Source organism: Clavelina lepadiformis, chromosome 2 (genome assembly GCF_947623445.1).
Source record: "Clavelina lepadiformis chromosome 2, kaClaLepa1.1, whole genome shotgun sequence".
NCBI lineage: Eukaryota > Metazoa > Chordata > Ascidiacea > Aplousobranchia > Clavelinidae > Clavelina > Clavelina lepadiformis.
Window position 1 is genome coordinate 21,667,164 of NC_135241.1, and position 20,842 is coordinate 21,688,005.

The 20,842-nt window shown below is 35.9% G+C and overlaps 3 protein-coding genes and 1 long non-coding RNA gene across 5 annotated transcripts in view; 3 read left to right on the forward strand and 1 right to left on the reverse strand.

The window, feature by feature from the left end:
- Positions 1-256: 256 nt before the first annotated feature.
- LOC143445316 (uncharacterized) lies at positions 257-4,087 on the forward strand. Its single transcript, XM_076944341.1, has 4 exons — positions 257-1,552; positions 2,651-2,922; positions 3,033-3,233; positions 3,374-4,087. Exons 1-4 carry the CDS (start codon positions 1,201-1,203, stop codon positions 3,500-3,502), a joined length of 954 nt encoding a protein of 317 aa, XP_076800456.1. The 5' UTR covers positions 257-1,200; the 3' UTR covers positions 3,503-4,087.
- Positions 4,088-4,765: 678 nt separating this feature from the next.
- On the reverse strand, positions 4,766-12,385 carry LOC143445317 (uncharacterized). The gene is made up of 3 exons (XR_013113808.1): positions 12,254-12,385; positions 7,883-8,020; positions 4,766-4,864 (listed from the first exon to the last, which is right to left on the reverse strand). It is a non-coding gene; the product is annotated as an uncharacterized LOC143445317 (long non-coding RNA).
- LOC143445315 (GLIPR1-like protein 1) lies at positions 4,860-13,153 on the forward strand. The gene is made up of 11 exons (XM_076944340.1): positions 4,860-8,944; positions 9,054-9,133; positions 9,360-9,587; positions 9,673-9,793; positions 10,232-10,330; positions 10,527-10,682; positions 10,821-10,936; positions 11,012-11,103; positions 11,319-11,363; positions 11,458-11,608; positions 12,278-13,153. The coding sequence occupies exons 3-11, from the start codon at positions 9,415-9,417 to the stop codon at positions 12,438-12,440; spliced, it is 1,116 nt and encodes a 371-aa protein (XP_076800455.1). The 5' UTR covers positions 4,860-8,944; positions 9,054-9,133; positions 9,360-9,414; the 3' UTR covers positions 12,441-13,153.
- Positions 13,154-13,602: 449 nt separating this feature from the next.
- The window catches only part of LOC143445318 (protein DOP1A-like), a 31,834-nt gene continuing 24,594 nt past the window's right edge, over positions 13,603-20,842 (forward strand). Inside the window, exons 1-17 of one of the 2 annotated variants that reach the window (XM_076944343.1) lie at positions 13,603-14,744; positions 14,919-15,339; positions 15,726-15,901; positions 16,144-16,283; positions 16,396-16,616; positions 16,898-17,096; positions 17,351-17,508; positions 17,673-17,779; positions 18,617-18,667; positions 18,802-18,942; positions 19,056-19,146; positions 19,262-19,429; positions 19,500-19,648; positions 19,773-19,897; positions 20,147-20,300; positions 20,392-20,534; positions 20,623-20,762. In XM_076944343.1, coding sequence (XP_076800458.1) covers positions 15,199-15,339; positions 15,726-15,901; positions 16,144-16,283; positions 16,396-16,616; positions 16,898-17,096; positions 17,351-17,508; positions 17,673-17,779; positions 18,617-18,667; positions 18,802-18,942; positions 19,056-19,146; positions 19,262-19,429; positions 19,500-19,648; positions 19,773-19,897; positions 20,147-20,300; positions 20,392-20,534; positions 20,623-20,762 — 2,304 coding nt within the window. In that variant the 5' untranslated portion in view covers positions 13,603-14,744; positions 14,919-15,198. Of the gene's footprint in view, positions 15,340-15,725; positions 15,902-16,143; positions 16,284-16,395; positions 16,617-16,897; positions 17,097-17,350; positions 17,509-17,672; positions 17,780-18,616; positions 18,668-18,801; positions 18,943-19,055; positions 19,147-19,261; positions 19,430-19,499; positions 19,649-19,772; positions 19,898-20,146; positions 20,301-20,391; positions 20,535-20,622; positions 20,763-20,842 lie in introns of both variants that reach the window. The other variant, XM_076944342.1, reaches the window with a different exon arrangement.

Consider the following 20,842-nt stretch of genomic DNA (forward strand, 5'->3'; position numbering starts at 1 on the left):
GTTAACACCAAAAAACGCGGTTTAGGGCTGAGTGACAAGATTCCAAGTACGTCAAGTCTTATAGTTTTTAATTTTTCGGGCACAAGAAATTGATTTTCGAAGCGGAAAAAAACACGAAGCAGATAAACACGTGTCATCACATGTGCGCCATGACCAATGACGTCATAGCCATCAAAAAATTATACGCCGAGTCAAATAAGCGATAGCAAGTGTAAGATCCTGAAAAATAACGCTTTCATAAACAGTACTTTTGTACCAATCCCAAATTCATGTCGAAGAGAATGTTTTAAGCAACAGAACAATCACGCCAAATAAGGGTCCCTTATAGCTGATTCGCACATTAATTATTTCGCCGGTGCATACGACCCATCGGTAACCGCTTCAAAGCAAGAAGGCGACTATTTTCACAGAAGTTTATAATTAATGCTATGACAATAGATCGTGTGCTTCTGCCTCTAGGGCTCGTCACTTTCCTACTGGCGAAATTCATGAATAATCACATACATTGATTAGGCAAGCTATAAGTTTACTATATACACCTATGGTAGCAAAAGGTTTGCAATTATACACAAGCTCTAAAGAAAAAAGTCATTAGAAAAAACAGTCAGGCGTAGTCTGGGGAAATATGTTATTAAAAGACAAAAAATAAGATCATCATTAAATGTGCCACAGTATACACGCAAATTGTAATAAGTTTCAATAAAATCTATCTTTTGCGCTTAGTAAGTCCGTTAATTATACCAGTCGGATATATAGGATCAAATTACAGGTGAGAGTATATATATTATCAGAACAAAGATTGCGATCACAAAATAGTTTCCAAGATAGGCTACGTACCTCCGAGGCAAAGTTATGTAACTTTTTAGGTACGTAACGAAAAACAAGGCAGAAAATACTCCTCGGGTAGCATAAATGGAGAAGGACGGCGCCGTGCTCTTACATTTCGATGCAGCAATCTCAGGTGATACACCAGAGAAGGTGACACCTTGTAGTAAACTTTCCGAGGAAAGTTACGTGCACTTACCACAGAAAAGTAAGTGCTTAGCGTTCTTAAGCCAAACCAATGGTTGACAGTTACCGCAGAGCGAATTTAAGTACTTTTTTGTATTTAGACCTACGAGTACCATTAGGTTACTATACAGAGCAATAGAAAAAACAAATTGCTGAATTTTGCTGAAAATTTACTGATTGTAAAATTACATGGAAAACGCTAAGACAACTACAATGCCAGTGGTCCGATGTTATAACTGTTCATTAAAACACCAAACAACCTGCGGGTCTCACAGGAAACAGAATATTTCAAGCTATGTCCGCTGCGCTTGTATAGAAGACAATTCATCACCCATCTGCCCACAAGATCAATGCATCGCACCAAGAAGGCAGATGGAAGAGCTGACCGCGACCAATTCAGTATCTCACTGTGCGCATCTGCGAGTTAACACTCGTAAGGAAAACCAAAACTCGAAGTCTTCACATCAACTGACAAAGCATTGTCATTTCCTTCAAAATCCGACAACGAAGCTTGTCAACGTACCTGCCCTCTTCAAAATAGGTAAGCAAAACACAGCTAAAGTTACCACAATAAGCAAAGAAACGTAGCCATTTGTTAATTCCGGCTTAACAGCCTCAATCTGAGCAATGACTTCCTTGTCGGTAATAATCGGGCGTATTATTTACGCAAGGACTCGGTGTAGTGGATGACTAATTAACTTAAAACCAAAGTATCCAGCCAGCTTATGACAAATTAAATAATAAGTGTGGGCGCAGTGTCATTCAAGAAGAAAGTCTTCACAATGCGCATTATGTGATTACAAGAGAAAATGGGATGGTTTTGGCGAAAGATAAATTTAAATCAAACGTAATAGGTCATTAACCGAAACCATCACGAGAAAAAAATTTGCGTTTTACAAAAAAAATTATAATCACTGCTCAAACAATTTCTATTTCATTCGTAAATATCATCAAAAAACGTGATATTATTGCAAAGGATAGTTCACAAGCGACAAACTTAATCAACCTAAATGGTGTATTTCGCGATATAAATGATTATTAAATATCATATAAGCTTACCGAGATACTCGTCAATGGCGCATTTTACCGGAAGAATGTATAATCCATTACGTGACAATTTTTCGCGGTCTACTACTTAACGTTATATAATTTTATTCACTCACGGAAATATCCCACCTATGGCGAAAAGGCTATCCCATGTGATAAATTTGGCCAACTGGTAATAAAAATAGCCTCGGATAATGCGCTAAGTTGCAAAAATAGCTATAGAGAAGTAATGACATACTACCAACGGCCATTTATTCATTACTAGCATGTCAAAAGTGAACGGAGTAAAGAAAAGCGGTGCCAAAATCGTGACGAGACGGAGACGCTATAATTCGTGTCTAACAAATGTTATTGAAGAATTCCCGCTTTCAATATAAAATAATTATGACCAAACTATCTGTTGCATAAGCCCACGTGTAGCTAGAACAATCTCACATGCGCAGCAAGTTCTAATACACAAAGAGAGAAGCGAAAAATTGTAGATATTATCACAAATGGACTTCGAACATCGGGTGTCTATTGTCCATAATACTAACCTTTAGCGCCTACAAGTGTCAATTACTTTTTCTAAACAAGTTTCCTTTTTTCGCAGTGGTCATATTCTTCGCAATGTTGGATTTCACTGTTACGTCGGCTTCACCGCTGATGAAAAGATTAAGTCCTCAAAATAATCTTCAAGAATCTCCAGCATCGTTGAAAGCCAGTCATTTCGAAAATTCTCTAAAGTCAAGCGGCTTGGCCGCAGTTTTACTGCAAGCTCGCATAAAAATGGGAAAAATCGATTCGCGAAGAAAGAGATCCATTCACTGTTCAGGAGGATTACAAGTTGTCGAAGGATTATCAAGATATGCTCTAAAGCAAGCGGTAAGCATTTTACAAACGCATAGCAGGGTAGTTTTTAATGGTTAACATAGGTGGCTGTAAAAAAAGCTTAGTTTAATGACGACATTAATATAAGAATTTCTATTTAATAGACGGTAGGACACGAAAACCAAAGAAAAAGATCCGCCAGGATACACTCAGCGGAAGAACCAAGCCATCGGGTATACGCGAAAATGCACAAACGCCTTTTCGACATGCACTGTACTTTGGAGCAAATGCCAACTGCATTCGGCGCACAGAGAGAGGAAGTGCTAAAATCCATAGAAGCGATGAAAACTTTTTTCCAAGAAGAGGTGAGCATCACTGACTATCACGTCACAATGCAAACAGTTCAAATTTGTAAAAATGCCCCGTAACCTGTAAATCACATACATTACATGAATACTAAAAAAATACGATTTGATATCTTTGACTAAAAATGGCTATTTTGCAGTTGAACAAGGCAAACAACAACGAATGCAGCGGGATCATTATAAACGGCAACACCGCAACTGCAGAAAAAGAAATAATAAACCGTTTGTATGAGATTCGAAGGGAACTGAAGAGCATTTGCAAAAACTAACCGGTTCTTTGTTGATTTTCGCATGATAATGTCTTGTGATTTACCTAAAGTCTTCAGCTATCTTTATTGCGCACAACTTCCTTATTTATTGAGAATAGCGTTTTGCAACACAAAGCCGTTCGATAACAACAAATTAGCTGAAAAGCGCGAGTCGCTTTCTTTACACATTAAGAGTAAATTAATTAAGAGCAAAAATGTAATAATTTTCAAGAAATTGTGGCTTAAATTTAATGATTTGCACAAACGGATTTTATTGTATCTCTATTTATTCTTTCATTCTTGCCATTTGCATATCATTAATCGCATATATTCACATTTGATAGCAAGCTTATTTTATTTGTTGCATCACAATCGTATGTAGGATTTATTTGTAGTAGTAGCTGCTTTATTTCTGATTTATACATGAGGTACTTTGTAATCACGTCAGTCTAGTATTTAATGTGTAAAAGTTTCCGTCTATTTGAAACTTTTTTCAATGTTCGTTTCCACATTAAACCACTGTAATAAGAAACCTGTCTTATTTGCATTACCAGGACATCAAAACCTAAAGTTTTTAAGTGATAAATCTATCAATATTATCAATTTGAAGAAGAAATAGCTTCATCAAATAAATTCTCGTGTATACTACTACAAATGAACTAGCAATAATCTGATGAAGCTTAAAGCAGAAAATTTGTTTTAATCTTTGCCTTGTGCGACAGAGATTCTCGTGTTTTGTCGACATGAGCTTTACACTGCACGGCACAAGAATGACTGTTTTCAGGAAAATGCCGTCTCAAGTCGGTACCGTTTCATACAAAACGGCTTTAATTCAGAGAAGTATATTTAATTCCTGGTAAGCCTTATGCAACAATCTCAATTCTTCAGTGAAACGTGGCAATAATTGAAGCATATACGTCAAAATCTTATGGTCGAGACATTCTTTCGAGAGCGCGCATTTGAGGCGTTTATGCTCGTTGTCAACAATCATGCTTAAACATCGGGCTGCCCGCGCGTTAATCTTGCAGACATTTTAACAACAATTTTAATCTGCACAGTCTACGTATTTTCTGGGGAAAACAATAAGCTGTCGATGATCATCCAAAACTTACATAAATCTTTCAACACCATATCGCTGATTACTAAGAGTCGGTTTAAACTCCTTGCCCACAGATTCGTCGCCGTGCTTCGTGCTCCTTGATTTTCACCAATAAATGTGATGTCTACAATTCCAGCGTCAGCGCTTTCTTAGGTATACAGATGAAGCATGCCTCCAAAGTTTATAACAAAGCTTGCAGCACCTTAATGTTGTTGTGTAGTTAAAGATCTCTATTCGTTTTTATACTTCAATGTTTGTACTATCTCCGACTTTCGGAATCATAACTGCGAAACCGAAAAATAAATTTATTTATTAAAGATGGATGTTGAAAAGATTCAGTCTGTTGATCCAAGTTTACTATGGGTTCGAAAACTCCCCGTCACACTGTAGCTTGCCTACGTCTAACACGCTTGTTTGCATAACAAAATTATCGACAGCGCCTTAAATAAACACATCTCTGCGGATGAAAACCGGATCACGAATTGAAATTTATAACTAAATACAATGTATTACATAAGCGACCAAAAACCCTTTACTTTAAATAATGCAACTTAAGCTTTGTGACAAAACTAGAGAAAGTTTATTGTTGTTTCAACAAACTATGGTTTACGTATGTTGAATTTGTTTAGGATGGCAACATGTACAAATTCCGGACCAATATTGAAAACCACGCCACTTGACAGGTTTTAAGCCAAAAGCCTAAGATTGACAGGCATGTTTGAATGCAAGAATTTACCTGATAAGTGTGTAAACTCGCACGATTGCTTTAAGCGCTTATAGTCTGAAAACCATGCCAAGCTTTAATTTGTAAACAAAGGGAAAATTCTGTAATGAAACAATCCTTCTCAATACACAACACACAAACCAACAGCGGCCTCTTACGTCCGCCAGTGACATATTACTCTGCCTATCGCCATTTTTCAGTCAATTTCCATATTACAACAACACTGGTACAAACTTGTATACCATTCCGAGGTATTGTATAAAGAACAATACATTATCTTTATTAGCCTATAAATATTACCAATCTTGTCAACCCAACCAATTAACGTTTGCACATTTTGCATGTGTTTAATTTCAGTAATAAACCATAAACTTTGCTGACTGAAAACTGTTATCAGAAAAAGGCTTAAAACCATAGATATATACAGCCACACCTCAAACTTTCCAAACAACATATACGGCGTAGCAACGGTATCTGTACTAATAACTGTACCTGTACTACTAAACTTTTCAAGGCTACCATTGCTTGAAGTCCTTACAGAAAAATTCATAAAGTCTACAACAATGAGCTTTTGCCAAAGAGTTTAACTGAAACCTTACTAGCATACAGACTAACTCCAAAAGCTGACAAGCCAAACTTTCATCGGGATGCTTTATTATAGCATAGGTCTAGTCTACTGTATAACGGTTAATAGTATAAAATATTGATGCAATAAGTCACCATTTAACGTCTCTCTGCATCCATTAAACATTTTAAATACTGCAACTAACGCTACCACGTCCAATTTTTCAATCTCAACTATCAAGATTGTAAGTCTCACGCAAAAACTATCCTGGCCTGAAAGCAGGCGGCACTTTCACCGGTATCAAAATGGCCAAGTTATTGCGAATGTTAGCAAAATGTCCAATCGTATTCCAAGCATGGATTTCATTTATGATGTAACAATGATGTTATCAATTAAACTCGTGGAATTAAAAAATGAATTTAAAAGCGAGAAGCAAAACGAACAAAACTTATAAATGTCCCAAAGAAGGTCAAAACCTCCTCGATGAAAGCTGTTTATTTCACTAGGGTTGCTGGCCAGACTGGAACCAAAATTTGGCTAATCTGTGCTACCATTCTTAAGGTACAGAAAACCAGGCCATTTTGTTTGTTGAGTAGTCTCCAAATTTTTCTAGACTGTACAAAACTATTTGCCAGCAAGTACTAAATTTACTTTTTCAGTTAGGGAAAATTTTGTAAAAGAATTGTTAGAAACAGCCTTCAATATTTCAAGTTTGATATTGCTTTAATTGATGGTGGTTAAGGCGAAGTCATAATATTTAGTTCCAAGTGATGCAGGTCGAACAGTTCCTGACAACCCAAAACAAATAAATATCAAAAGCAACTTTGTTTAGGTCCATACTTAAGGATGCCGCACTTAAGCATATAAGGTTTCTAACATGCTTACCGGTATGTTTTAGCCATTAATTGCACTTTTAAAAAACAGTAGGTTTGTTCTTAGGGCAATGTAGTCTAAGTAAGTTATACAAAAAACGTCAAAACAGTGTAATACAAAAGCTTAACCTTTCAAACTGTCCAGTAATGTACTGTATAGGTTATTACTACAAACAGAGCCCGGACAACTTTTGACTTTAACGAAGACCATGGTATACCCAAATAACCACGCAAAAAATTATAATTCAACCCAAAAAATGAAGATAAACGCCATTTTGGTTTCGGAAGGCAAAATGTGATACTCACAAAAAACACTCTACGACCAACGAGGCAAAAAATATAATCACATGGTCACACCGATGAATCAACGAAAGCTAGATGGTTCGTTATTTGTATGCTGGCATAAGTACGAATGGAGAACGTAGGCCTAGTTATTGTTTTCCAGAAGTTGCTGAACAGTTACAATGAGCCTATGAAATGCCAACGCGGTAACTTTGACCTCAAACTTCGTCAATTCAGATTTTAATACGTGATTAAACATTCGAACAAAATTTAACTTATGTTGGATGAATAACGTATGATCATCAAGGTTACATCAATTACGTAATGGTGACGGGCTTGATTTGTTTTGCTCAGAGGCGCAATACAGGCGTCTGCCATCAAGAAGAAGCAAATGCTTGTGAAAAGGTCTAATAAAAATACCACGGTGCGTTAAGCGTTACCTCGAGGACAAGTTCGAAATTCTTGAACGTGATTACAACAAGACGAAATTTGAACAATATTTTTTGCGACTCGTTAGGTAACAATGAGTCAGAGAAAAGGCCTACGTGCAGTGTTCACAAATTCAAAATGGTTTTGCATCATAAACAGTTTATGCCCGCGTTTGTCCTTCTACCTCAACACACCTCATAAAACAAATACGCTATAACATAAAACAAATATTCTTAAGTTCAAAAGAAGTTACGGCTATTATTAATTGTATAGGATTTCAGCGATAGTTATGATATATCAGTGCAAGGAATATTTTTGTTATATTCGTAGTGTTACTCATGTTTAGTCATGGGTTAATTCCTAAATAGCAACTATAGGCGAAAGTTAGTGTTTGTTATGAGCTTAGTATGCAGCAAGAAGTTTTACTCACTACCGATAGTTTAATGTCTCTTGTGACGTCTGCACGACGCGCCATTTTGTTTGTAACATGCATAAATGAGTAATGGATTGCACGATGTTTGTTACTCTCTGCTGCCACCTTTTAAAAAACGAAAACACGCCAAAAGATCTGAAAGAACGAACATATATTGAAATTAAAATATGCTGATGTAAAATCAACATCTTACCAGAATAAACCAGTGTATTACAACAACTTTAATATACTGTCAAATGTAAGTCTTACCAACGTAACTACAAGAAAACGTTCATAAATAGAAAAGGTTTACGCAATCGTAGATAACCTCCTTTATGCGTATTTTGTTATACTTTCAGAAAGGGCGTTTGACATGAAATTAGTGGCTTTTTTACGGCCGCTCATCACTTTCCCGAGTTGAAGTAAATTTTGGCCCAATATTGCTGAGCAAATAAGCCGAAGTGGAGAGAACTGATCGATATTTGACAACGTAGCAAAACGTAAATTAGTTTGTACCGTTTCGTGTTTTTACATGATCGATGTTTGGATCGCTTTCAGCAAAACACACAACTGAAGCATTGCCGAAACCACAAAAAAGATTTATGTTTTTTAGGAAGTTCGACGTCAGATTTAAACTTTTAATCTGCTTGTGCCTATCATTTATAATATGTTTTACTTTCCACAAAGGCATCAATTTTTCTTGTATAAGTCATTTGCAAACGTTATACCATAGAATTGGTGATAGTTTCAAATCGCTTTTCTAGTAGTCTGCTATTGCTTGGTGTTCTTTTCCCAAGATTTTAAAATCGATCTTCAAAGACTTGAAGTCGGATCTCGAAAATAATCGATATCCCTTCATAAAACTAAAATAAACTTTGTAGACTTTCTCTCGACAGGTTCATTACATATTTCAAGTGCTATTCTTGCGAGCACTTGAGGATCAACAAACAGCAGCGGTGACACGCGGTAAGCACCTCTTTTGGTGCTCATCTTCACCAAACTCGTCATTACCAGCCAAAAAATGGAAATATGTTAAGGTTGCAAGTAACGTTTCTGCGTATTCTAAAGTCTGTAAAAGTGGTAAGAATGAAAGAAGTTATTATGAGAATTTTTATGCTTTGGCAACTACTCTAAGGTTTGATAATAGCTAATTTTTTTTTATAAAAAACGATCTTCTCGACCTACTCAGCAAGTTTAAGAGAGATTTTCAGGATTAGATAGTCTTCGACATTTGAAGAGGATTTTTAACATCTTGCGGTCACACAACACGTAAGCATAAGTCACTTCTGCGACGGTTGTCATGGAAATAAATAAACACTTGAAACCAAAGAAAAATGTCCAAACCTAATATATAAGTTAGGTTTCGACTTCATGTTTGCAAATTTTATCAATTGCTACCAAGTGTATGGAAGAAAGTGTAATGAGATCCGACTTATGTAATAACAAAATCACTTTAAATTAACAAAAAAGTGTTTCAACGAAAATATTTTGCTAGGTAAGAAGATTTCAGGCAAAGGTTCAGTGCTATGTGACAGTAATTTCCACAAAGTATGTATCCTGTTTCTAAACTTGGAAAATCCCCACGCGCAGTTGGAAAGTTAAAAGAAGATAACATGTTCAGAAAGCGGATTATTTTCTACACCAATCTCTTTATGATCAGCATACTGTGCAACGCTTGTGTTGCTTATTCTGACAGAGCGGACGTCCAATCGACACATTCGCGGTATAAGTGTAATTTTGTATTAAGAAAATAAGAAGAAATTAATAATTCATTTGCGCTCTATTTATTTATTAATTTTGTTCTCCAGTTATAAGCGTTCCCTTCCTAGCCCAGAGGAAGCAAAGGTGGCCCTAGATAAACACAATGAATTCCGGGCGATGATAGGCGATGAGGGAGAGGAGCCGATTCCATCAGACATGAGATTTATGGTGTATTTTTTTATTTATTTTTATATAGGATGTTTGTATATTCAAAGTTATACTAACTTATAAAATATTTTGTGCATGATGTGAGCAAATATCTTGTATGATCAACCCATGACTATCACACTGTATATGGTTGAAAAATATATGGATTGAAAAATATACCCATTTATTACCGAAGTAGATTATATTGTATGCTATTAATAAAATATGCACTGCAATAAACAAACAAAAATATCTGGAATTAAAAGCAGAAAATCAATTTCTTCATTTGTGATTATTATTTTGAATATAACTGTGGCTATAATGCGACTATAGACAGAGACAGTCTTCAAGAATCTCTGCATTTAGGTAACTTGCATGGAGTAAACTATATCTTCCAAACTTTCTTTTTCTTTGTTCAGCACCTTGTAACCAAGATCAATCGGTAAAATATTTTTTCAGACTTGGGATGACGGCTTAGCGCTTACTTCACTTACCTATGCGAAAAAGTGTATTTGGAAACACAGCCATTTGTCAGAGCGAAAGACTGCAGCCCTTAGCGTAATACTTTTATTGTAGAATTGTGTATAGTGGGTACAGACATTTGAAAAACGCCAGTAATCATAAGTTCATTGTATCACATTTATACTATAGACAGTGTTAACGATTATTCATTGAGTAATAAAATAAGCTCATAGCATAACATACAGACAAATGCTATAATGTTAATTTGTGACAAAGTTTTTATCGTATTCAGACGAACAACGGAGAAAATTTATGGACGGGATTCGGAGATCTTGCCATAAACTTTGACCCAGCGCACGGCATCACAACCTGGTTTAATGAATATAAAGACTATGATTTTTATAACAAAACCTGCACGCCGGGAAAGAAATGTGGACATTACACTCAAGTAAAAACCGACTAAACAATCTATAACGTTCCGTACGTCTGATAGCAAGTGTTACGCAGAGCAAAAGATCGCAGCGATTGATTAGCGCGCGTTAAGGTTGTATGTAAGGTTAAAAGATTGTATCTGTTTGTTTTACAGGTAGTTTGGGCAAAGTCATACAAACTGGGTTGTGCTTGGCATTTGTGTTCAACGTTGGTGGCAGAAGGAGACGTCCTTAAGGATGCAATGTTTATGGTTTGCCATTATGCACCCGGGTAAGTCGGTGAACATGCTAGAAGAGTGCGAAGAAAAACTCGTCTTCCACTGTGACCCTTTTATGAAACTTTCAGAGGAAATGTGGAAGACGAGGAAATGTATCAAGTCGGAGAAAGATGTTCTAAATGCCTATCGCTTGACACTTGTCCAGATGACAGATTGTGCCGTAAGCATTATTCGATTCTATTTAGAGATTGAGTACGTGATAATGGTTACTGGTTACTTATGCTTACGTTTTATTTCGACTTGACCAAAATGTTGTCGTTGTTTGGAAGGTTTCCTTGTGAATAGAGTTGAAAAAAATTCTCTTTTTAAAAGTCCTATCTGTTTTTAAATATAGTGTTCTGTTTTTAATCTATCCATCATCGCACGTATTTCTAGATAACGAAAAACGAGACAAAATTATACCCCTCCCAAGTAATCCAGGTAAATACATTTCACACCAGAAAAAAATGAGTTCTAATGTTTTTAATAAGAGTCTAATAAGACTTTTCTAATGAGTTTCCTTTTGTGTTTCCAGGCATAGTCGCTGGAGGGCTGGTAGCAGTGATATTGATGCTGGCCTTATTTGGGGGGCTCGGATATTACGTTCATCTCAAATATGGAATTTCTAAGTCCAAGTTGTTACTTGCAGTAAGAAAAAGCAGAAGAGTGTCTTCGTCAGTGGCACTGTAAGCATAAACAACTACAAGCAACTAATTTTTGTTTTAAAGATGTTGTTCCGTTTGGGTTATTGTCAGCTCTGTTATGACGTTACTTGTGAAAATGAATGTCATTTTAAACTCGAAGGTGGTATATTGCGCTTTAAATTTAAGTGATAAATAACTTTCGTCTAATTAGCATAATACGGTGTCCGAAACAGCACCAATAAACGTGTAAAAAATCAGACGCACGTCACTTTATGTACTAAAGCCTTCATATCGTACACAATATTGACCAAGACATTCCAAGATGCAATTAAAAAAGTCTTATGCCGTGACGAGAAACGTGAACAGCACATAAAAGCGCTTGAGATAGAAAGTATAAGTTTTGGCAGGCCAGCATGGACCTCCCATTCATAGGTCAATAAAATATTGAATTTCAAGGGGTCACTAGTGTAGTCTATAATAGAGCTGTACAACAATATATTACCATAAACCAACTTAAACTCGATGATGTGCGGTAGATCGCGTAAGAAAGTCAACAAAGTTGTATTTCGGTTTCAAAATTGATATACTGTAGTTTAACAAAACTTACGACGTACTCATCTTGCAAAGCGTCAAATAATACAGCGACCTTATTTTTGTACTAAAGAGTGTTTAGGCTACAACACTTACCTTTTCGTGTACATTGCTTTTCAGAAATGAAAACGACGTCACAACGTCAACGATTACGAAAGCAGATCGATCAACTAGCGTTTCCGATGCCTTGTCGTGTGCTGCTGACAGTGATAGAATAGCTGCAGCCAAAACGAACGGTACTCGGCTCTCAACGATTAACATTGACACCGCGTCACCAGATTAACCAAGACTATCACTGACAACGTTGCCTTGCGTAGCCGCTAAATTTCACTCTGTTGTCTTGTCAAAACTGCTTAAGAATCCGGGCAAGTGTTTGCTTACGGCTTCAGACAAGCATATTGTCCTGCACTTGCGAATCCAACCACTGCAGCTGCCATTATTTGCTTTCGGCATTTTGCGGTCTTGTAACACTGTTTACTTGTGTAATTTGAAGATACGGTCCTCTATTAGTGATCCAACGCCATTCCTTGTACAAAATTACATCCAGAATCACGCGTTAAACATAGTTTTGCTGAGTGTTTGCAGTTATATTTCTTTAAGTTTTGTAGAATCGATTACAAACTATAGAAAACTTGCCTTCTTTTCTGAACTAAAAATGGGCTGTCCGTTAAAGTAAACCTCATATGATAACCTATGATAAATATCAAATTTTATCAACAAGGAAAGATAGGATTGGTCAGCAAATGTTAAAATATTGGTTAAAGTCACGCCCCACGGCGTTGCCTCCGTCATGTTTGCGTAATATTTGTACCCAATATAGCAACGTTTTACGTAAGTTGTCTTAATTGCATGCTTCGGTGTAAAATAGGCACACTTCTCTCGACAAAACAAGCATACGACGAAAGTTTTGTAAGCGCTTAAATGACGTAATGATCATATTGTTGTCAATTTCATCGCGTTGTTTCCTTCTGGCACAAATAAACCTGATTATTAACACGTTTGCCTTGATATTAGATTGTAAGAAGGTTCTAGTTTCATCGCGAGGATTAGGACGGTTGTTTTTATTCAGATAAAGAGATAAGACTTAAAGTAAACCTTATCATAGCCTCTAACTTATCTGTATGTTGCAAGGCCTACAGCTTATTTGTGTGCAAAACAAGAAGAACAACCAAGTATAAGATGTCAATGACGAAACAAGCAAACATCGGGAAACTGGAACGAAAAATATCGGTTTGCCATAAAGTCAACGTAGGTATTTCGACTTAATACTGTGCTGCAAGAGAAAAAACAGTTGTGGGAATAACGCAAAACTTCAGTGACATTGAGATCAAATCGATATAGACTTGAAGTTATTCTAGCATATTTGTAGGCGCACAATACTGTATAATATCTATTTAAACAAAACATGTTCAATTCATATAGTAGGATATATTATATAACTTATCCAGTATGTTGATCCTACTTTGGCTGTATTTCTTTCTTGATCTTTAGATTGGAATCCAAACAAACTTTACCATGTATAAGCTAAGGCGGCTACATTCTCTCATTTGAAATGATATTAAAGTAAATACGTAGTGGGACTGCATTTTTTGTAATTTTTTTCAACTTTTGCAATGTCCCTTTCTTACATTAAAATTTAACCTGCCACAACTTACAAAGAGCATAGCATTTTGAAAATCAAAAGTTAGGTTGAATGTAGCTGATGCTACAAAATTTCACCAAAGATTTTAGCAAGCATAGGCGTGATTGATCCCCTTCTTCAATTGAGCAGGCACGTTTTTCGAGTTTTGTGTCAGCTATGGTTAGTCCTGTTACTTTAAAAAACCACATACTGTAAGCAAAAAAAATTCGTGCACTGTTATAATATAAGATTAATCATTCTTTCATAAAAAATCTCAGCCTACGAACATTTTTTGCCATTTTAATCTTCTTATTATAGACCTAATCCTATGTAATTTTAGCCATCGCGGTTTTCCAAAATCAACTTAGAGGAAAACAGAACCAATATACAAAGTAGAACTTATAACTTTAAGTGTAGTGTATACACAAATTGTATAAATCATTCCCCGCTATTTGTTTCCACAAAAATATTTGCCACCAAACGATGTCATCGGACCCGTAAAAAACTTCGGGGGACAAGGAATCCAAGAGTTTTCTGTAGGGAGCTGAACAAAAATAACTACTAAAAATGTGTTACTTACAAATTATGCTATAAAACATTTTCCCCAAGATCGGGAGGAGCGATCTTTTCCCAGGAGGCCTGAACTCTCCTGGGCATTCACCTAGTGACGGGTCTGGATCTGATTACCATCAATAAAAATCCAAATTTTTTTACTAATGACTTAATTTACGTTAAGTTATGGCATGATCGGGTAAGGTAAGGTCTTGATGTTCCCCAGCATTTGGCAAAATAACAAGGAAATGCAAAATACAGAAAATGATAAGATGTTTATGACCGAGTTCTCTTACGCCACCGGTAGAAAAATGACAACATATGGCTGCAGGGTATTTCCCTTGCACTGCTTGGGTGTTTATGGCGAAGTTAAATTACAAAATTTCTCTTGCATCTTAAATACGATTTTCGAAGGCAAGTAGTTTTAAAATTTTGTTTTATTTTCTTATAGTACCTTTAGTACTTATAGTACGAAGATACTTAGGTAATGCTACTATAGTATTATATACTACTATACTAAGGTAATACTAAGGTTTCTTATACTATTACTCCTTATTTTTTGTTAACCTTTTGTTTTTTATTTTGCAGTTTAGGTGTCTTGTTTTTGTATTACGTCCTGTGGTCGTTGAACGTTGTAGTCTTAAGTCTACAATTCTTGAAGTACCCTGTCGCCTGTTTAACACAAGTTAACAAGCTGACTAGTCACTAGTGTAGTTATTTCCTATGCAAAGTAGAAATAGACAAAACCGCAGTGCATGGTGTTGGTCGTGCCATTTAGGAATTTTCATGCAAGCCTCTAGGGCCGGAGTACACGAGAAGAGCCTTACAGTATTTAATTGTTTTTAAAACGCAACTTTAACAGCAAAAGATGATATCACCAGAAGATAATGACCTGCTGGATAATCCAAAATACAGACAATATATCAACTCCATTGAAAAAGCATTAAAAAGTTTTGAATCGTCAAGTGAATGGGCTGATCTTATTGCAGCTCTTGGAAAATTAAATAAGGTATATTGTCAGATTAATTTTTTGATATAATCTGGTACCATATATGCTGGCATATAGTATTTATTTTTATTCTGGCCTTGCTTGAATTTATTCCTGATCACTGGCCCCAATCACCAATGGACAAAACCAAGTGTCATTAACAGCTGTGCCCAAGAATATTGTAATGGCAATATAACTCAGGTGTCATAGGTTTGAGACTAACACTCAAATAACTAACACATTAAAGAAATGGCAGCTGGGCAAGTCAATGAGAAGCTAAGAACACTAAAAATCTAAATCAGTTTAAATGCTGGTAACAACAGACTGATTGATTATTATCTTGTACCAGTGCTCTGTTTATACCATAGCATAGTCATAGTAACCATAACTACTCTATGTGCATTCAGGTTTTGAACCCAAAGTTTAAAGTAATTCCCAGGAAAATTACAATTGGTAAAAGGCTTGCACAATGCATGCATCCAGCATTGCCTGGTGGAGTTCATCTCAAGGCACTTGATGTTTATGAGTCAATTTTTAAAATCATTGAAACCAAGCGCCTGCAAACCGATCTCTATGTGTATAGGTATGCTGCTCTTTTTTGTTGCTTGTTTGTAAGTTTACGTCTGGTACAAAAGCTATGTTTATATTTCAACATAGTTAATGTTTTTTAATGTTAATGATTCTACAGTTACAGTGCAGTTTATTTTTACCAATTAAAGTGGACTGCAATATCTGATATATACCTGTACTTATATATTTATGTATACGTTGTACAAATCTACACTACATTTATTGAAGTGTTGTTGGTGTTGTGTTTGATTTCAGCATGGGCATATTTCCTTTGCTTGTAAATGCTTCCATGCAAGTGCGACCTGTTTTGTTAAACATGTATGAAACTTATTTCTTACCACTGGGAAAGTCTCTACAACATTGCATTGATGGAATGCTCCTTGCTTTGTTGCCAGGTGATGAAAAAATGAATTTTAACGAGCAAAACGTATTACATTTGCTGTATATCTATATTTTTATTCTTGTTGCATTTTGGTACACATGTTAAAATTGAATTTTATATTTCAGGTTTAGAAGAAGGTACAGAGCTGTTTGAACGCACAGATATTCTTCTTGTTCGAGTTTGTGAAAAAACTGGTGATTTAGAATTTTATGGAGCACTATGGCGATGCATATTGTCATCATCTGCAACTCGCTTATATGCTGTGCAGCTAATTTTAAGAAGATTTGATCGCAGAAAAACTACTGATGATCAGCTTTTCATAATCGGATCAGATATTGAAATAATGGTGGGTAAATTTTTGAAATTTGTACATAGTTATTGTTTTATTCCCAGCACTAGTGTCAGCTTAAACTATTTATTTTGAAGTTATAATAATAATATTAAAAATATTCATATATGTATATACCTGTATATACAATATTTATATTCATATATTATAAATAATAATGATAATAACAAATCTAGGTCTTGGTGTTTTTTGCAGTTATGATTTCAGTATTGCCTGAAACATTAAAGCGAATAGTTTAATGGCAATTTTCACGACATATAAGTTCGCTTTTCAAATAGGTTCGTGCATTGTGTGAATCGCTTCAAGACAACAGCGTTCTCACTCAACGAGCTTCTCTTGATATCCTTACACTTTGTTGTCCTCTTTCTCATATTCCTATTTCACGGGCTGATTGCTGTGAGTTGCTCCAGGCTGCTCTCTTGTGCTTACTGAGGAGAGATATGTCTTTGAATCGAAGAATTTATTCCTGGCTTTTAGGTAAGGGAGCAACAAGCATGGCATATATGCGCATATTGCCCAAATTCAAATATTTGCTTAATGACTTGTAAAAAACTGCAAGCAATGAACCCAAAATCCCCTTCATTTCCTCATTTCTCGCCTAAAGATTTAAATTCTATCCGGGATGAATTAATTGGCTCCTGTTGAAAATCCCAGATCTGATCCACTTTTCTGAAAATCATTTCTCATCTTGAGAATATGTGTTTTTTATGTTGGATTTGTATCATTTGCAGGTCACGACCAAACCAAGATGAGATCAAGCACAAGTAGCTTGGAGCAAGAAGAAAATGTATACTTTGACACTTATGCCAAAGCTTTATTAACAGAGGCTTTGGCTCTTATGTTGGGGAGGCAAATTAATAAACTCACCAAGTTTGACACAAGTTTTCAAGTATGTATATGAAGCAATCTAGTTTAGTTGTTTATAATGTCACATGTACATTTCAGTGCGGAGATTAATCTTCAAAGTGTCAATTCACAATCAACGCTGCATCTGTCCACTTGTACTATTGATCTTTTAAGATATGTACAAGCAAGTCTAATCATTTTTTTAAGATTTCTGCAAGCGATGAGTTGTTTCCACTCAGACTTTTGGTCAGCCTGTTGGACAAGCAAGAAATTGGCCCTATGATAATTGAAGATGTTTTAGTGGAGGTTTTTAGGTATGTCATGACTATCTAGTTCATTATGGGTACCACCATTTCTTAAGTCGCTGTGCAGTATGAATGTGTTTAATAGAGGTATAGAAATTGATATAGTGAAACGAACAAAAGAATAAAAATAAACAAAAACATCTGTCACGCCTTTATTTCACCACATGACAAGCTTAATTTTTATTGGTTTGGTTCTTAATTTTTGACAGCCATTTTCCATAAGCAGCAATTAATCATTGAGTTCAAAAACTCCCAATTTTCAATTTGAAATGTAACACTGTTTTTTACTAAGCCTAATGTAATCGAAATCCAGTCTCCTCAGACCCAAATTTGACATTATATGGCTAAATCTCCACCTAAAGTTAAGTACTCTAAGTCCTAACAAAAATGGTTTATCGTAACTTGAGTTTTAATCCTCTGAGCCCAAATAAATCAAGACCCGGCTTTGCTTATTCTAGAAAATATAACTAATACAAACCATTCTTGACCATAAAATGCCACCGATGGGGTTTAAACTACACTAGTCCAAAGTGGTGCCTGCTGAAGCTAACCCACAAAACCACCTGCTGTCCACTGACAGTACTAAAGAATGGAATGACTGGACACTGGACAGACTGACAATTAGTACTACGAGTATATACCAAGAAGCAAAAATCGCCCGGTTTTGAAATTTTTTACTCTCGGTAAACAGAAGCTGGTGAAAATAGTTTTTCTGTCAAACTTCAACATTTTACTTCGGCGATACTACACGTAGTTATGTCACTGATTTTAAGAAATATGAGTTGTTTTGTTTCTGTCGCTCGTGTAATCTTACAACCACAAAATCCATGTTTATCATATTTCCAGGCTGTTGCAAGCTGCTGTGCATTTCGTGGACAAGAAATATGACAGTGAGAAGTAAGTGCTGCTTTTACTGGTCACACTTCGTCTTATTGCATCATGTACATTATACATATGTGTTTGTTTATTAAATACTGCTTCGCTTTGCTTTAAATCGTCCCATCGTAATTTTAACATTTGTTGCTTGATAGCTTTGTAGAAGATGATGTTGACAAGGCAACAAGGATATCAGAGATTTCCAAAACAGCAAATCTGTTGCTTGGTGTGTTTGAGCCTGGATATTTATGGCAGTTTCTTTCTCAACAAATCGCTCAAGCAAGAAAACACAAGAGGTCTGTGAACTAAATCTAAAGTCATGATTTAGAGCTAACCGAATAATAATAACCATAGCTGTGTATTGCTGGTAAGAGCGTTATTTGAAACGATTGTTTTTGTAAATTTATAGACGTGATGAAAAAGTCGCGATACCTTTCAGGGAATCGTGCGGCTTCATCCAGCTTCTGCTTGTAATTTCCAGTGTAGAAAGTTACCAAGAGGTTGGTTGCTGTTAGCTACTATTTTTTTATATAAACTTTCCTTTGCTTTGGAGTGTTTGGAATAAAGGAATTTCAAAGAACATTTTATTTTAAAACTCACTTATTATTTATTAAGGTTCAAACACATCACCTTCCCAACCTTCTCTTTCAAATGATAATCCTGTTCTCTGAAAATGTCACTAAGTTGAGTGCAGCAGAACTTAAACAAGGTTTGGAAACATGTAGCACATTGTTGGAACTTACACAGCCAGTGCAACCTCCTAATTCTGGGTCTTTACCAGACGTAAGAATTCTGTATAGTTATAGTACATTATTGAATTTATTTGGATAATTTATCTGTTTCCATATAACAGGAAAACAACTATATCGTTGGACAATCATCACCAGTTCATTATAGCACCGTACCTCGTGATAATGGTTATGGTCACGACATAACACAATGCTTCCAAGTGTTTCAGGAATTTTTTTGCAACTTTGTGAAACATAGATTAGAGGGAAACAGGTATTACAATGTTTCTAGTATAGTAACTTAATCAAATTTTAATAACCAGTCCATCTATGCGCAACTACAAAACAATGTGTTTGTTGCAATAGTATGTTTACCTAACTATATTTTCCCTTTGCAGGTCTGATGTTGAATGTTGTCTGCGAAACCTGGAGAGTGTTGGTGCCCAAAGGGATATAACCCAGGACCACAATTTCAAAAGTTCTAAAAACACACCTCCATCGTCTGTCGTGTTTCATGTGTCTGGTAAATGCTTAAGGCTTCATCTGTTTTAGTGTATGAATGATCATTACTATGTAGCAGTAGACTAGATTATGGTATCATCATCAGTAGACCAAAGATTACCTTGGGGTTATAGAAGATCCTTACAATACCTATGTTATTATATTTAATCATGATCATTACGATGTTTGCTTTTTCTTTAGAGAGCGTTTAGTAGGAAAGTACTTGTTAAGGATATCTCGTTTCTATGTTCAAGTTGTATGCTTTTTTTAGGAAGTATTGGCAGCAAAGGAACTCTGAAAGATGTGGAGCTGGTTGATATATTTCAGCTTACGTGCCAAATGATGGTTGATTTTTCATGTTTTCCTCTCTACTGCAATGGTCACTTGAACAGACATACACAAAAACTAGAAATAACCTGTGACAGGTACGATGTGTTTTACGGTCTTCACATCTCAACGGATCAACACCTTACTCTTGAAATGACCTCATGCTTAACAATGTAAAATCTTACTCAGCTTCCCTCACTGGCTCAAGACCTTACTGTGGTGTATCTGTGACTGCTCCATAAATGCTTCGTTCGAAATTTGTACAATTTCAATCTCTGCTTTATTAGACATGATGTCGCTGACCAATAGTGCTAGGTGTGGCAACAGCTCAGGTATCATTGACTTTTTATTGTAAACGTTTGCGCTGTGTGCTAAATGTGGTGAAAGCTTCTTAACGCTGTCTATTTATTTAAATTTTAGATAACACCAGCATTGGCCCTGGTATGAATTGTGCAGGAATGGTGTCGGTTGTTGTTCTGTCACCTATGACCTCCGATCACGTGACTGCTTTAACCAATCAGAGTAGTTTTTATCAGAAGATTACTAGAAGGTTATGGAAGGTATGATTTGCCACATACCAGGCAACACTGACATTACAAGTCGTCTACCATGACTCTTATTGTATGAAAACTCAAATCCG

What these genes read in the sequence shown, in the direction of transcription:
- LOC143445316 (XM_076944341.1), top strand. Translation starts at nt 1,201, where the DNA reads ATGGAAAACGCTAAGACAACTACAATGCCAGTGGTCCGATGTTATAAC. An exon ending in ACCTGCCCTCTTCAAAATAG is followed by an intron (nt 1,553 to 2,650) that starts GTAAGCAAAACA and finishes CTTTTTTCGCAG; the next exon opens with TGGTCATATTCTTCGCAATG. An exon ending in GATATGCTCTAAAGCAAGCG is followed by an intron (nt 2,923 to 3,032) that starts GTAAGCATTTTA and finishes TCTATTTAATAG; the next exon opens with ACGGTAGGACACGAAAACCA.
- LOC143445315 (XM_076944340.1), top strand. Translation starts at nt 9,415, where the DNA reads ATGTATCCTGTTTCTAAACTTGGAAAATCCCCACGCGCAGTTGGAAAG. An exon ending in GAAAGACTGCAGCCCTTAGC is followed by an intron (nt 10,331 to 10,526) that starts GTAATACTTTTA and finishes TATCGTATTCAG; the next exon opens with ACGAACAACGGAGAAAATTT. An exon ending in AATGTGGACATTACACTCAA is followed by an intron (nt 10,683 to 10,820) that starts GTAAAAACCGAC and finishes TTTGTTTTACAG; the next exon opens with GTAGTTTGGGCAAAGTCATA.